Below are 16,767 nucleotides of genomic sequence, written 5' to 3' on the forward strand. Positions count from 1 at the left end.
AGCGGGGCCCTCTTGACTGCACTCGCTCCTGGTCACCTGAGGATCAGGCTCCCAGCAGCCTCACCCCGCTCCTCGTGGTTCTGCAGCCGGGGCCTGCGCATGCCCGGTCGGCCCGCCTTCGGCCGTGCAAGCCCCAACATCGTTCTCCCCTTCGGGCCCACATGCCATGGATTACTAACCAAGGTGTGGCTGGGTGCCTCCTTCCCTAGTCAAGATTTATCTTTTTGAAAAATTCTCTGATGCAGAAAGCAAGCTGCCCGCCCTTGGGGATCCAGCACTTCCCACCTTCCTTCTGTGTTCTGATCCTTGTCTCCTGAAATACTGCTGTGCAATTTCTGGGTTCAGTGTTGAGTAGAATTTTGCTCATTTGCATTCCTAACTTTGGAGTTAGGTACATTTTTTCTAAGCAGTGCCTGAAAGATGCTGGCTTTCCTTTTAGCCCCGTAGATGGTTCATTCCTGTTCCTGCCAGTGTGTGGATGGAGACCAGTTTGCATTTCTAATCTCCTGGCTTTCTGATATCTCAGTAACTTTTGCCTTATATCTTAATCTCACACCTCAGTTTGGTGGCTGACCTCTCAAGCAGGATAGTGCCGTTGTGATTTGGTGGCCGTGTTACATGTCACAAAGACTTCACTTTTCTGTCCCCAGCCTCACAAAGCTGTTTCCCTTTGTCTTGGCCGGCTCCAAGTCCTCCCACCCCTGCCCCCAGATAACAACCTGAAGCACAGAGACACTGTTTTTGTGGAAAGCCTTTCAGAAAAAAGTGCACCCTGGCCCACCACTGAAGGCTTAATTCAAAGTCTTGGTGTGAGGTGACCTCTGTACCTAAGCACAAGCCTACCCAGACACCCTAGGTGTTAAGAGAGGAATGGAATGGCCCTCTCTGAACATCTTCTGCAACTTTCAACAAACCCAGAATCTTCACGTCTTGACTCAAATGTGAGGTTACACTTGGGATAGTCAGATAACAAAGGCTCCCCTTTGGAGATGGCTGCTGGCCAGAGCCTTGCATTGACATCGAAGTCTGGTTGGTTCCACGTGGCAGAGCGTCGCACCACACAGCAGTGTCGGCCTTGTTGAGCTCGATGTTTCAGAAGAAACCGTTCCCTGTTTTCTTCAGTCTACGAGGCCAGTTCTAGGGCTGGCTTCATTTGTCTGAGCGGGTGCCTCTTTCACCCTTTCCTGTAGAAACCTCTGCTTGGGGAACTGAGTCTTTCCCATCGGTGAGCTGGGGGTGAAGGTGGGTCTGTTGGACCCAAAGTGACCCCACCAACTTGCGCCCATTTTTCTGATAAATTGAGTGTCTCCATCCCCAGGTAGGCAGTGTGCCGTGGCAGTGACCCAGTCCTGGCCAACAGGATACACCTAAAGGAAACGTGCTGGCGACCGGCTTTCTCGAAGGCTCCCCTGTGTGGGGTGGGGGGTAAAACAGGGCACGGACGCTGGGCATCCGTGCCATGGAGGGCTATCTCCTTGCAGCGTGGGACTCGGTGACTTCTGCTGAGCCTGGGGATTACTGACAGCCCTCAGCACGCCCCACCCTTGTCTGTCAAACCACAGTAACTTTTTTTCCTGCAGCTTGGAGGTGTTTTGACAAAAGTTCCAGCATTGCTGCTTTCTCGGCACCTGAGCTGACTCCCACGCGTGTGTCAGTTTGATGCCGTCAGGGGGGCTTCCTGGGCCCACTAGTCATATCTGAAGCCGCAGCGTTGTCCACTCACATTTCATGGGGCTGTGGTGACAGTGAAGTGATGTTTCGTTGAAGTACTTAGCGGAACACCCAGGATTTCTCCCCAAGATCGGGTTGTGTTCACATCGTATCCCCAGTGTTTGGCACGTTGCCTGATACGTAATAAAGGCTCAATCGATTATTTGTGGAACAAATAAATGGACTAACTCTACAGTAATTCTGTCTTTTGTTTCAGGATTGGGAGCGACAAGCTAGATTTAAGGGTTTTTTAATTCAGTATTGATGCCCCCACACCTTCTTCCTTCTGCCTGTCATTAGCCTTGTATCACACGTCTGGCCCCTTCTTAGTTCCTGTCCTGCTGCCTCCCTTTCCGACATTGAGTTGCACATTGGAGCTGACTGGGGGCCTCACTGGAGTCTAGGGGGACAGCGCTGCAGCTGAAGGTGGCTGTGGAACACCTAACCTGGGCTGAAAAATGGACCACTGGCCACTTAGAAAGGAGAGTATGTCTTTGTACATTGTGTGTGTGTGTGTGTGTGTGTGTGTGTGTGTGTGTGTGTGCGCGCACGCGCGCACGCGCGCACACGCACGTTTCATCAGTGTTTGAGCACCTGTTGTGGGCAGGGCATTAACCTGCAGGTGCTAGGGACACAGTGATAACTAAGACAGTGAGTAAGAGCCCAGAATAGAGCAAGGTCCTCATTGGCCCAGTGCGGGTGGGGCAGATAAAGGCTTCCTTGAGCCGAGGACTGAGGTCTGAATAGGGCTTACTTTCAGCAACAGTGGGGAGGAGGTGTTCCAGGGAGGGCCTTTACCTGGGCCCTGCTCCGGCTCTGTGCTAGGAGGAGAAGGAGGCTGAAAGGGCCTGTTGGGAGTCTCCCAGGGCCTCAGGCCACAGTAAGGAAACTTTTTTTTTTTTTTTTAAGTTTTATTTATTCTGAGACAGAGAGAGGCAGAGAAAGAGAAGGAAGGAGAGAGGTTCCCAAGCAGGCTCTGCACTCTCAGTGCAGAGCCTGACACGGGGCTCGAACTTGTGAACCAGGAGATCATGACCTAACCCGAAATCAAGAGTCAGACTTAACTGACTGAACCACCCAGGCGCCCCAGTGAGGAGTCATTTTTAAGTGAGATCTCACTAAGACTTAATAACTACTTGGGAAGTGCCAGGTCTGGGAGAAGAGAAGATTTAGAAGGCGTTGTTTTATTAATCTGTCTCCCCAGCTGCCACCTGCTTTTAAGATGTAGGATTACATCATCTATCAGAAAATGTAGTCCGTAGCGTTCTTCCCCCAGCAGCACGGAGAGACTGCCCTCTGCCCTCTGTTCAGAGTACTTCCTCTGTGCCTGATGCTTCCAAAGCTGGGGCAAAAAAAGCAACATTTAGATTTGGCAGAATCCAGCTGCTGGAGGCCGCATTGCTTTGTCTCCAGTTGGACGCTGGACCTTTGAGCGTGCTTTGTGGGGCTGGCTCGGGAAGGATTGACGAAGTGTTGTTGGCTGTAAATAAACCTCCATTCTCTCTACCAGGATCTGGTACTTCTCTGCTGAGCAAATCCTCCCAGCTCAAATGGCAGCTTATCCCGTGTCATGGAGCCATATTGTTTCTACTTCCTTCCTCTGCTCCAGTCATAGTTTCTGGATGGCTGGACTTTTTTGTATTCTCTGCAGGGGAACCACATTCCAGACTCTACAGTCCCTGAGAACGAGGCCCCTGTTGTGGCTGCTGCGTTCTTACAGGTCTCAGACATAATTGATTAAGGAACCAAACTTGGCAGGTTCAGATCATTGTTCTTCGGGGCCATCCCTGGCCGGTCAAGGCCACTTCATGTCCTGCGCCCTAGTGAGGCTTTAGGCTCAGGTGAAGCCTGGGGAGGCTGGATGGGTGTGGACAGTCGGGAGGTGAGGCCTTGCCTCAGCATTTGTTTCTTTGACCAGCTCAGCCCTCCTTTCGTGCCTTTCCCGTGGTCTCACTTGGCTTCTTCAGAAGCTGTGCGTTTTGTTTCATTTTTCTTTTTGTCTTAATTGGACTTGAACTGGAGCGCTGAAGTGTTTACCTGGCCTTTTTTCCCAGGAGCTGCTAGGTGAGATGCTTTGTTTTTGCCTGCCTGGTGAACTGGGGGGAAACCTCTCGGCCTGCTGAGTCTGGGGGCCAAGCTCTCCTGTATACAGGTCTGTCCAGGTCTCTGGGCTGTGGGTTCCATGCCTCCCAGCTGACTCAGACTACAGTCTGGTGCATAGATCTGGCTGAGTTCATGACTTAAACCAACTGGGAATATCCACCTGGAGGCCAGAGGGTCGGATTCATACAAGTCAAGACAGGCACCCCCTGTGCGTTCCAAAACACCGCTTTGGGGCAAGAAAAGGAACAGTGGTTTCTTGTTGCTTTTTGCTTACATCCTAACTGTTCCCTTCCTGCCTCCTTAAGGGCATAGTGAGAACCTATAGCCAATTTGTTAAAACTGCGGTCTTGAACGGCTGGCAGTTTAATAATGTGGACCTTCCATCTCTCTCCTTAGCTCTGTCTTAAGTGCTTCATCAAATGGTTTTCTTGGCTGGCTGCCAGGGTAACTAGCATGGGTGTTTGGTTCGTTTTGTACTGAATTCCTGGTATCTGAGGCATGTCTGGTAGGAGGGTGCTTCTCTGGGTCTTCATCTCAAGTGTGGACCACCCTCTGCCCTCAGTCCTGTCTTCCCCTGAGGCTGCTTTGATTGGATGAAACTTGCTTCAATGGACAGTTGAGCGTAAATGGTCCTGAAATGTATGCGTCTTTGGAGTATTTGACAGCCATCCTCCGTGGTCTCACCAGACACCCCAACTCTCCTTCCTCGCTGACCTTCCTTCAGCACTGTTTGAAGTCCTGGAATCATCCCCCTTTGAAGAACCCGTGAGACTGTGGCTCCAGGCCCTTTATTGTGGAACTTAATCAAGCCTCCTTCTCATGCTCAGGGCAGGATGTGGGGTTAAACTGCTTTAGGATCCAGAAGAACCTGGCTTGTTGGCTTTCTTCTTTGGGGGCACCTTTGCACAGTGACACGTGTCCGGGAGCTCAGCAGGCTCACAACCCAGCTTATTTGTGTCTGAGGAAAGAAGAATTATATTCTAAAGCCTAACAAGATGTGGCCACCAGGAGGCACAGATTCCCGTGGTCTCATCGTCCGGGGCCTTAGGAGTCCCACCAGTGTCTGTGACATGGAGGAGGGATCTGAACAACCACAGTTTCCAAAGTCTTTCCAGGAGAACTTTGTGCAGAACTACATGGCTTCCAGTCTATGGTGGCTCGTTTATGTTGTCACTTTATAAACTTGATTCTCTTAAGACCAGAGAATCTTGCACTTGAGTTAGATCGATGGTTCATAGGTTGGCACTTGGTTTGGAGGGATCATGGGGCTGAATTCCACTGCGGGGAGGGGGTTGTCCCTGGGGATGCTGAGTTTGGGATTGAGTAAGAGCCCATAGCTCCATGGGGCTCCAGGTACACTCTGGACACACCCCATCCGTGTATGTGTGTGCATGCGCACATGCGTGTTGTAACATTAAAAAAGCAAAAGACTAGTTAGCAAGTGGAAACCCACTATCAACTTTATTCCTTTTTGTATTTGTGTAAAATGATCGATTTGAGGAATGAGGAACTAAGCCAAAAAAGGAAAGTCTGAGAGACGAAGGGATACCTCCCCGCTGGTGACTTTGCTCCATCTTTGGTTTTCTCCCTGAGACCTGACTCAGCAGCCTCAGCTCAGCCAGGCAAGAACCTTGTGAAACGTGGGAATCCCCGTCCCTCCCATTGCTGGGGGCACAAGCTTTAGGAGGCCGCAGTGGCTGACAGCCTTTCACCCTGCCCAAGGAGCCTTCGGGTAAACAAGTATTTTCCTCTTACAAGAGACACTTCATGTTTGGTGACTAACTTCCTGTGCCTCTGGAGTAGCCCCGGTAGCATTCCCACGTGGATATCGTGGATATCGTGCCTCCTTCCTCGGGCTGGGCTGGCTGAGGGGCTGGCGCCCTGTGGTGCTTTGGGAAGGAGCCCCCAGGGAGCCTTTGAATAGTTAACGGTCAGTCCTTGGATGACCAGCCAACTGGCCACGGAGGGGAGGTAGGATGTACCCAATTGATGTTTTCCCACAATTAGTACCCAGAAAGCTGTCCCCTAGAGGGAAAATTTAAGGACCTTTTACAGCCCCACGTTTTGTTGCTGCCACACTCTTTTAACATTGGTTCCTCCGGAGTCACTGCTACAAAGGGATTGTTGTGGGGCCCCTGGAGACGGGCACTCTCTGTAGAGCAGCTGATTGATGACCAACCTGAATTCGGCATGGCAGTCTTCCAGGCGGCCTCCCAACCCTTCTGTTCCCTAGCTCGGGCCTGCCTCCTCTTTGCCCACCTGACTGGCAGGGGGCGAGTAGCTGGAGGAGACAGGTTGCTAAGCAGCCTGGCCTGGACGCTATGCCTGTTTCGGTCGAATGAATAGCTGCAGTGTTCAGAAGAGCGAGGGGGTTTGGGCCTTTCCCAGAATCAGGAGAGACTTTTTGGGGAAGGGGGCTAAGAACTACCATTCTTAGCACAGAGCCATTGCATGGGAGGGCTTCTGGCATCTTCCTTTCTGAAATGTTAACTTGCTGTAACATTTCTTCCCGGAAGTGAAGTACCCAGAGCCCTGCTGCTGACTCCATGTGCCCATTTTGTTCCAGAGTCGTTACTGTCTTAGACACCTCCTCCCCCACCAACCAAAGAGAAAAGAAATGAGGTCCAATAGCTTCCCCCGAGCGCAGTTTTTCTGCCACTGTGATCATTAGCATATCGTGCACTTGAGGCCCCTGATCCGAGCGTGTGTGAGGGGCCAGGTTTCCCCAGAGATGGGGAAGACAGGTATGTTGTTGCCGTTGGACATTTGGGGCAGTGGAATCAAGGGTCGGCCTTCCTCCCCACCCTGCCCAGGCTTGTTTCAGAGGCTGGGACCTTCGCCTTCTCCAGGTTGATCAGGTTTAAATGAAGCACTTACTCTGAGCAGTGAAATACAGAGCAAGTCCAGCAAAACGTCTGATAAGAAACCTTTGCTCTTAAGTTTCTGCACTCGGCCAGCACTGAAGGACCTGTAGAAGTGGGCGTTGCAGGGCGGAAGTTTGCACTAAGGATCAGAGAATGCTTTTCTTTGGAGAGATACAAAGCCATTGTAAAGAGCCAAGAGGTGAGCCAAGAGAGAAGCTGCCTCCGTGCTAGGGCCTTTCTGGGGGCCTGGTTCAGTCGCTTGTTAAAGGCACAGTACCTGCCTGCTCCAGGGTTCCACAAGCTAGCCCGTTATGATAAAGTCTCTCTTTTTTCCTTAGACTGAAAGTAAGAAAAATCTCTTGGGAGCAGGTAGTCTTTTGTGCTTTAGTCTTGGGATTCTCATGTTACAAAGTTGCCACCTCTTGCTTCCTCAGTACTGGGTAGGGGTGGCAGTGTTCTGGGATGGCTGACCAGGCCCCAGGGGAGACAGCGGGCAGGGTCCAGGTGTATGGGTGACAAAGGCTGGCATTGGCTCTGCTTGGCATTGGGGGATATTGGTCCCCACTGGGGGCCGCGGAGGAGAGCCTGAAGCAGGCATCCAGAGCATCTTGGCTGCTCTGATAAAGGGGGATTAGGAGGTTCAGGGGTCCCAGAAGGCCGCCAAAGCATTGGCTCACTCTTAGGTTCTTTGTGTTGCTTTGACCTTTTCTCCTCCCTTAAAATCCTGAGTGGTTTCAGTGAAGAAAGTAACTGTGTGGGTCAGGAGCCCCGGGCTTACCTCCTTGTATTTATTTCTCTTCTGCAGGATAACCCAGAAGTAGAAAAGCGAGATCCTCAGGAATTAGTTGGTGAGTACCCCAGGGGGAGCCTCGGAGGCGGATTTCTGAGCCTTGCCCGGAGCAAACTGGCTTCCAGCCATGCAGGGCCTACCCCTGCATGGGGCTTCTCTCTGCTTCAGCCAAGGCAGCCGTTCTGCTGAGAGCCTGGTCTCTTCATGTGCTCTCTCAGGGCCTTTGACATTTCCTAAGATGTCTGAGTAAGACGCCCAGGGAACAATTCTTCTTTGAAAAGCATATTCATGGTGCATTTCACTGGGCTGTGGTCAGTTGCCAGTGTTTTCAAGATGGATTTAGGGCCCCTTTCAGCTGGGAACTCGTTCCAGTTGTGCCCTAGGCTTGTCCTCTGTCCTTGTACGCCCCCTCCCCGCTTTGCTGGCATATTCATGTACTCAAGAAGCAAATATGTGGCCTCTGCTGGCACTTTGCTCTGTCCCCAGGAGGGAACATGCCTCGTAGCCCCAGAGTCCAAGACCCTTTTGGCTTGTGGGGCAGGGCAGTTCTGTTTCCGAAAAGTGGCATCCCAGTCCCTATGCTAACTCTGGTCTCTTAATCCTTTTTTAGAAAGTACCTCGACTCTGTCAGTTTGGTCACGGACTTTGTAACAGCTCTGCCAAAGCCTGTGCAAACGTCATGGAGAGGGCGACCCTCCCTCCGTGTGGTTAACTGTGACCATCTCTCCCTGCCTGCTCTGTTCATCTTCACGAAGCAGGGGTTCTGCTTCAAAGGCAGCCTACGGAACCTTCCCCTGTGCTTCCAGGTGGAGGCTTTGTGGCCTGCAGGCCCTCGAGCCCATCCTCTTTTTGGACAGGATCCTCTCACGGGATATGGGAGGTGGAAACCTGTCCTGTGTTCCTAACTAAAAGGATGAAGATTACCCCATTACATTTGTTCTCTGAGCAAGGATTGGGTAGGAAGGAACCCTCAATAAGCAGCCTCAGCCCTCAGCAGGATTCTGCCTTTAGCGCTGAGTGTTGTGTGTGATGAACACAGTAGGAGTCTTTCAAATCCTATAAAACCCAGAATTTTCCTAGACCTCAGAGTTCACTGCTTAGAAAATGGCCGTGTAGGGGACGTGCCAGCTGGCTTTGCAAACAGGGGAAGCAGAGCACAGTGTCCTCCCAGTGGGTAATGCACAAGGGCATGTATGGATCGGAGCCTCCGTCTCCTGTTCCTTCCTGGCCTTACCAGTCCCTGCTGTAAACTACCAAGAAATGGGGGCTAGGGGTCTGTGGGGTCAGAGCAGCCGGGAGCCCGATGCAGCAGTGAGCTCTGCCCACAGTGCTCGACAGTCAGTGGAACTGGGGAATCAGCCACCTCCGCCCCACCTTCCACCTTTTCTCTCCTTGCCGTTTTGTGAAAATAGTTTTGTTGAGGTGTAGCTTACATAGGGTGAGGTTTGCCAATTTTTAGGGTGCCATTTGGTCAACTTTGACAGATGCATGTAGTCACCTATAAACTATCAACTCTAACACCTATAAACTGTAAAACACTTCTGTACAGGGGTGCCTGGGCAGCTCAGTCTGTTGAACATCCAACTTTGACTCAGGCCATGATCTTGCTGTTTGTGAGTTCAAGCCCCACATTGGGCTCTGTGCTGACGGCTCAAAGCCTGGAGCCTGCTTCAGATTCTGTGTCTCCCTCTCTTCTCTGCCCCTCCCCCGTGTGCGTGCTCACTCACCCGCTGTCTCTCTCTCTCTCAAAAATAAACATTAAGGGGCGCCTGGGTGGCTCAGTCGGTTAAGCGTCCGACTTCGGCTCAGGTCATGATCTCATAGTTCGTGAGTTCGAGCCCCGTGTCGGGCTCTGTGCTGACAGCTCAGAGCCTGAAGCCTCCTTCAGCTTCTGTGCCTCCCTCTCTCTCTGCCCCTCCCCTGCTCATGCTCTGTCTCTCTCTGTCTCAAAAATAAATAAACATTAAAAAAAAAAAATTAAAAAAAAAAAAACATTAAGAGAGTTTTTTAAGATCCACTTCTTTGTAAAGTTTTTTTTTTTTTTAACATTTGTTTTTGAGAGAGAAGAGTGCATGAGAGCAAGGGAGGGACAGAGAGAGAGAAGGACAGAGGATCTGAAGCAGCTCTGCACTGACAGCAGAGAGCCCAATGTGGGGCTCGAACCCATGAACTATAAGATCATGACCTAAACTGAAGTCGGACTCTTAACCAACTGAGCCACCCAGAAGCCCCATGAAACACTTCTGTCGCTCCAGGGACGCCTGGCTGGATTGGTCAGTGGAGCGTATGACCCTTGATCTCCGAGTCATGACTTCAAGTCCCACACTGGGCCTAGAGCTTCCTTAAAAATTCATTGATTAATTACTGTTTAAAACAATTAATTTCCTTCGCTCCAAAATGTTCCTTATACCTCTCCTCACAGACGATTTCCTCCCTGGGCCTCTGGCAAGCAGTGTTGTACCTTCTTCACTACTGTTTTGCCTTTTTTAGAATTTCATAAAGATCAGGATTTCTCAGCCTTAGCACTATTGACCTTTTGGACCGGATAATTCCTTGTTGTGGGGGCCTGGCCTGTGTTTTACACGGTGTTTTAGCATCCTCGGCCTTCTGGATGCCAGTGGCACTCCCCTCCCTCTGCCACATGTGACAAGGAAAAACGTTTCTAGACATTGCCTAATGTCCCCTCGGGGATCGGGGGGAACGTAATTGCCCCCAGTTGAGAACCACTGACAGAAATGAAAGTGCCATCTTATTTTTGTCTGGCTTCCTTCGCTTCCCATATGGTCTTGAGATCCCTCTGTGTGATTGAGCGTATCCGTAATTTCGTTTTATTGCTAAATACGTTATTTTATTGTAGGATTACCGCCACAATTTAATCTGTGCACCACAGTAGGTATTGGAGCCTCGTAGTCTTGTTTGCTCCTACTGTTTCTCACTCAGGAGGTGGTACTTGAGGTCTGCCTGAACTCAGCTCCTTTTGTTAATAAAATACCTCTGGAGATAGGCCTCTCGGGTTGCTCCCCTGGTATGGGAAGCATTTTCCTATATGTAGGTGGCTCCAGGTTTTGTTTTCTTTTTTGCAATTAAAAACAAATTTTTATGTGTTTTATTTTCTATTTGAGAGAGACAGAGCACGAGCAGGGAAGGGGCAGAGAGACAGAGACAGAATCCGAAGCAGGCTCCAGGCTCCGAGCTGGTGAGCACAGAGTACGATTCAGGGCTCGAACTCAAGAGCAGTGAGATCATGACCTGAGCCGAAGTCAGACGCTTAACTGACTGAGGCACCCAGGCACCCCTTTATTTTTTTTTTATTATTATTTTTTTTAAGTGTATTTATCCATTTTGAGAGAGAGAGTGAACAGGGGAGGGACAGAGAGAGGGAGAGAGAATCCCAAGCAAGCTGTGTGCCATCAGCCCAGAGCCCGATGCAGGGCTCAAACTCACGAACCGTGAGATCATGACCTGAGCCGAAACCAAGAGTCGGACACTTAACTGACTGAACCACCAAGGGGCCCCTAGGTGGCCCCCGTTTAATGGAGCAAATGAAAGTAGAGCAGCTGACTCGGGTTCCTCTGACACTGTGGCCGCTTGACAGCACTGAGCACGCGTGGCCAGTCTGTCCCCTCCAGGCAGCCAATGGATGCCCCCTCGTCATGCCTGGAACTGTGACCTGAGGCGGTAATGCAGTCGGCTTCTCCGTGTCTCTGGTGAACTAGAGCGCACTCCACTGCCTCCTCCCCTCCCCACAGTACCCCCCAGGCACTTCTTCTCTCCCCACCGTTACGTAAGCCCAGCCGACTAGCTGGTCCTGCTCAGATTCGTACCTGGCCGTCACGGATACCATGACCGTTTTTGGCTTGGATGTGCACGGGGTGAGTCACCGAGGTAGACTTCTCAGATCCTGAGTACGGCTGCCCTTCTAGAATGCCCCCAGTAGACCCCAAGGGCAGCCACAGTACTGGGAGCTGCCCCCAAGGGCCTCGGCACCTTTCTCCATGGATTTCCTGGGAGGATGGTTTGAGGCCTTGTGGCCGCCCACATCGCCATATGTATGTGGGGTTGATGTCGTCTACTTTAGATCATCCTGGGACTTAGGAAAGAATCGCTGAAGGATGGCTCCTGAAATCACTGAAGGAAGCTGTGGGAAAACTTTTATCTAATTTTCTGACTATATCCCTTCACTTGCCAGTTACTGCGGAGGAGTTCTTTTGTTCCTAACCGGGGAGCTCAGGAGGGGCCCTGTCACACTATATACTGTTTGAGTCCTAGTGTGGTTGGGTTGCTGTGGCAACAGTGTCACACCCTGTTTTTCCAAAAGGCTTTCCTGGCAAATGCCAAAGGGCATTCTTTGTCTCCATCACATGCACACATACATTCTCCACCCCTTCTTGTGCCCAAAGCCTGCCCAGGCCCTCCTTGCTTTTGCCGTCCGGAAATAACGAGGGCCAGCTCACCCCAGCTCATTCCACTCTCAGCTGGCCTCTGCAGCCTGCATGAGCCTCAGGCTGAGACGGAGGGAGAAGCCAGGGCGAGGCTTGAACTCTAGCCAGATAATGGGTGCCACCATCGCTGCAGGCGTCAGGAGACGGAAGGTGCTGGGCAAAGAGGAGCACGTAGTCCCCTGGCGGAAACCGCTCCTAGGCCGCACTGGTGTCCCGGGTCCACAGCAGGACGTGTCACCCCGTGTCGGTCCTCGGGCCTTCACCCAAAATGGCACGCCTAGCACTCTGTTCTCAGGGCACATCCAGTGAGAACCCACTGCCGGCCGTGGGAGTCTGCACGCGTAGCGCGTTATGAGACTCCGCCCCAGCCTCGGTGCAGGGTGTTTCGTAGCAGTTGAGACTGGCAAAGCCCGTGGAGCCATACCCTCAGCCCTTCTTGGCACTGAGTTCTTCGTAGTGACAGCACAACTCAGTGGAGATCAGAGCACCTTATCTGCTAAGAAAACATTAACCCAGCCCCGGTAGAAAAGAAGGCGAAGGCTGTGCTAGGCTCTCATCACGCCGTCCCGGCAGCCACTCAGGGCTAAGAGATAGTATGGCCCCGGGCCTGGCACACAGTGGGTACCCAGCAAGTACTTGCTGGGTGTTCTTGGTGCTGGTTTGTTCATTCTTTCCCTTCATCCTGCCCCACCCCACTCCGCCTGCTGTTCTCTCATTGTATGCCCCTTTTCATGAGAGAATGTTTTCAAGAGCACAGACGGAATCTTACAACAAACAGCGCATTGTCTGAGTGACCCAGAGCACACTCTGCGGGCCCAGGGTGGCCAGAGGCTACAGGGAAGGGAGCGGAGAGTGGGAAACTTGGGTGGGCAGTGGCCGATTGCTGAGGGAACTAGCCCTCGGGAGTTGTGGTTCTTCACATCAGAATCAGGCCCTTTGTTCCCGAGAACTAGGCGGACCAAAAGAGAGTTGATTGGTTTGTTTTTAAAAGACTAAGCTAATAAGCAGCAGGTAATGTTTGAAATATTTATGCACAGGGCGGTTTTGAATGCTTTGAATCCCACAGCCTAGGGAACCCCGAACTCTGTTTCTCCTGTATCTTGGGTCGGATGGCCTAAGGTGAGAAGGATGACATACCAAGCAACTCTGCGAGTTTCCAGAATCCTGGGATGGTGTTGTAGGAACACAACCGGGCGGGCTGGAGCTGGCTCACTCCGTGAGCGAGTGATGCGCCCCCCACCTGGGCCTCGGTCCAGCGACGAGAGAACGAATACCCCGGAATCTGGCAGACACTGCAGATCACAGCTCTTCCTCTGCTCACCTCCCACCCCCCAGCTGGCTGTTAAACATTCACCAGCACACCCTGCACGTACCCTTTCCTTCAAAGTTAACTGCTGGACGTAGTAGCATGCATTCTTGACACTTGTCCCCTCTTCCCCCGGGTTGGCACATGCTGGTTCCTCCTGGTCATTTGATCTCAACTCAGATGACACCCGCAGAGAGGCCACTGGGAACACCATTGTACCGTTTCATAGCCTTTATCTCTCCTGGAAAACGTATGTGCCCTTTTTTTTTTTTTTTTTTTTTTTTTTCTTTTTAAACTTCATGTCTGGCCCTGATCCTTCCCCCGCCCGCAGCTATCCCCTGACATCCACACTCACAGAATTTTTCTCTCTCTGTCCTCCCACAGCCTCCTTTTCTGAAAGAGTCCGGAACATGTCGCCTGATGAAATCAAGATCCCCCCTGAACCCCCTGGCAGATGTTCAAATCACTTACAAGTAAGTACAGAGCTCGGCTGATGAGGCCTGTGTAGATGAGAAAGCCTGGGTCAAGTGTCTCGTTTGGTCCGACTTTAAGAGCCCTTCCGTAAAAGAAACAGCCAGGTGGGCAGGAGCGTGCAGTCCTGGTTACCTCTCTTAGCCTGCCATCAGGAGTTTGCTCTGTCCCCACCGCCACCCTCTGCCTCATCACCTGATGCTGTTCTAGCTGGGACCCCTAGCTCACCCTCAGGTCTGAAGCCAAGGCAGAGAAAATAAGGTACCTTCCATGCAACCCAGCTGAGCCAGTGGGGACCTTTGCCAAGAAACTGAGGGACCATTAAAATGTAAAATAAACAATGTAGAAACACCAAAACACAAGCATTTCTGTGCCTGAGATTCCTGTGCTCCTATTCCTGACGTGGCAGTTCACTAGCTTGTCTGACAGAATTGCAGACAGACGTGGCCTGAAGTTCTGAAATCCCAAGGAGGTAGACTATTTCGTGCAGTTACTCCGTTGAGAGCAGGACCTGGGGGGGGGGGGGGGGGGCGGGCCCTGGGGTTTGCACCTCCTTTTCAGCCCCTGTGATTGTTTCCCCTTGTCCTCTGGGGGTTCCCCTGTGTGTGGAACCTTGCGACAGACCATGGGGCGGACACCCAGGGCTGCCCACTAGTGGCATCGGGTCCACCTGCTCTACCTCTCATCCCACAGATTCTGCTGGTGCCTCTGGCCACACCACAGGCCCACGGCACCATCCTGACGGATAGATGACTAAGGGGACCCGGGGCTCTGGAATGCAGCTGGCTGGGCAGGGCCAGAGTCGGGGTTGGGGGCACAGTACAGATTCTCTTCCTTTCCCAGAAGTCTCCTCCCTTTGCTGAGTTGTCCACCCCCCCCCCCCCCCCCCCCAGGATAGCATCTCCCCTCCCTGCCAGGCAACAAGCCGCAGCCTGTAAGGACAGTCTGGCGATCTGCCAGACAGAGACAACCGGCTGGCTCAGCCTTCGAGTTCAGTGTATTTCTCATTTTTAGATTCTCCTAATCGTGGAAACCACGACATCAAGTGAACGCTTTAGTTGACTTGAAATGGGAGAACCCATCTGATGGCCCAGAAAACCCAGAAAAGTAATCTGTAAGATACAGGTCACCCTCCATTTGCCAGGTCTTCTGTGGAAAGCCTCCCTTTGCCCTCGAAGAGATAACGTTGAAGTTTGTGGCTCTTGGTTGTCTCTTCCGTGGTAAATGTATTACAAACCTCTCTCTGCACTTCAGTGCTTCCTCTGGCCAGTCTCGGCAGAAAGATTCAGCCTCCTGACAAAGGGAGTGGATCACCTCTCCTGATGTTCCCAAAGGGCGTCACACAGGACCTCCGGCCCTGCCCACCTCCTGTCGCAGGTGAAGAGTGCCCCAAATGTTTTCCTTCTGGAGAGTCTGTGCCTTTAGCCGCCACTAGTGGGGGAGGCTGCAGAGAGACCTTGCCCTGGGCCAGCACCAGCCTTGCTGGGTAACACTGGTCCACCTCACAGGTGGCTCTGTCCTGAGACTCGGGTGTCTGGGGCCTCTTCACGCGCTGGAAAGTGTGGAGGCCATCTGCTGCAGGGATCATCTGTGGGTCTTGAGATAACCTGTGGGACTGGTCTGCATTCCTGCCAGATGACCCTCCTATTGCCGGTTGAAAGCCAGAGAGCAGGGGTTTTGGGGGCGGGGGAGTTCTAATGAGATGAGCTCTTGACCCCTGACAGTGCCTCTTCATAAAGTGATGGGGACTGGCCATCTGTGAGCCTCCCTACAAAGGACACCGTAGGAAGCTTATGAGACCAAATCCAAAAAACTCTACTCCTGCCTTCCTCCGCAAAAACTTAGCCTTCCCAGGTCTCCCGCTGAGGACTTGACCCGGTGTTTAAATTCAAAAGCAGCATGGAGCCCCTGCCCATCCACTCTTTGCCTGAATCCTCTTTGGATGATTCAGGAGCTGATTCACAGGTGGGGATACGTTCGTTGTCTTGTCCACGGTTTCTCTTCCTCGACCTTTTACCACCCCCTCTGCCAGCCATCCAGAGGGAGAAAGCAAAACGAAAACAGACTGATCTCAGTCTGTCTTACTTGTGCTCCGCGCCGGTCACAGGCTGGGTGGAGAAAGACAGTGTGGCTGGAGTAGGGCTGCGCATGGCTCTGTGGGTCTCCTGTGTCCAAGTGTCCCCACACAGCACGTGTGACCACAGACTGGGATTGTCGGTGGTGGGGTGGCGTCATAAGTGCCCTTCTGTTTCTCCGCCTAGGACAAGATCCAGAAGCTTTATGAGCGGAAGATAAAGGAGGGAATGGATATGAATTACATTATCCAAAGGAAGAAAGAATTTCGGAACCCCAGGTGAGTTTCCCGTGGGCCTGCAGGGTCAGTTGAGTCGCTGATGTAGGACTGGGGACTGGGATGCCCCCATGGAGGTGGCAGGGTGAGGCTCGGCTAAGATCCCCCCTCTGTCCAAAGGGGCCATCGCCCAGACTGCAGTAACACGGAAGCCAGGGTGTGGAGTGGATGCTGAGAGACCTGAGCTGGGCTGGAGGAGGCCTGGCCGGGTTCTCTTGCTCGCCCTACTCCTAAGGCACACAGCCTCACAACGTCTCAGTTTCCTCATCTCTATAATGAGGGAATTGGACTAGGCAATTCCCGTGGGTTCCTCTTTCACTCCCAGAATGTCACTGATTCTGCGTACAGGTGACAGGTTTTGCGAACAGAGCTGTGTCTGGGTCTTACTCTGTCCAGGGTCTGAGCAGGTGGCGCACCTGGGAAAGTCTGGTATGGTGGTGACCTCAAGGACGTGCCCCGGCCCTTATGTGGGCCCAACCCGGTCACACAAACTGAGGGTCAGATGCCTAGATAAGACCAAAAACAAAAACAGAAAAAAGCCCACGGCCCTTACCTGGACACCATACCCGTCCTGGCTAACGGTCCATCTCTCTGGGAGTGGGGAGGACGACAAGTGACTTCGTGTCAGGCCAGTGGACGTTTCCCGTTCTGTCGGGAAGCCTGTTTACAACAATTCAGCTGGGTTTAAAGGGTTCGTCTGAGCCCAGGAACTAGACCGTTCTGGCCTCTCA

General features: G+C 52.2%; 1 protein-coding gene across 3 annotated transcripts in view; it reads left to right on the plus strand.

The window, feature by feature from the left end:
* SAP30BP (SAP30 binding protein) overlaps positions 1-16,767 on the plus strand; it is a 36,659-nt gene that overhangs the window by 15,326 nt on the left and 4,566 nt on the right. For 2 of the 3 annotated variants that reach the window (XM_019818253.2, XM_003997156.4), the window contains 3 exons: positions 7,483-7,525; positions 13,600-13,688; positions 15,948-16,039. In XM_019818253.2, coding sequence (XP_019673812.2) covers positions 7,483-7,525; positions 13,600-13,688; positions 15,948-16,039 — 224 coding nt within the window. Of the gene's footprint in view, positions 1-6,753; positions 6,877-7,482; positions 7,526-13,599; positions 13,689-15,947; positions 16,040-16,767 lie in introns of all 3 variants that reach the window. The other variant, XM_019818252.2, reaches the window with a different exon arrangement.

This window comes from Felis catus, chromosome E1 (assembly GCF_018350175.1).
Source record: "Felis catus isolate Fca126 chromosome E1, F.catus_Fca126_mat1.0, whole genome shotgun sequence".
NCBI lineage: Eukaryota > Metazoa > Chordata > Mammalia > Carnivora > Felidae > Felis > Felis catus.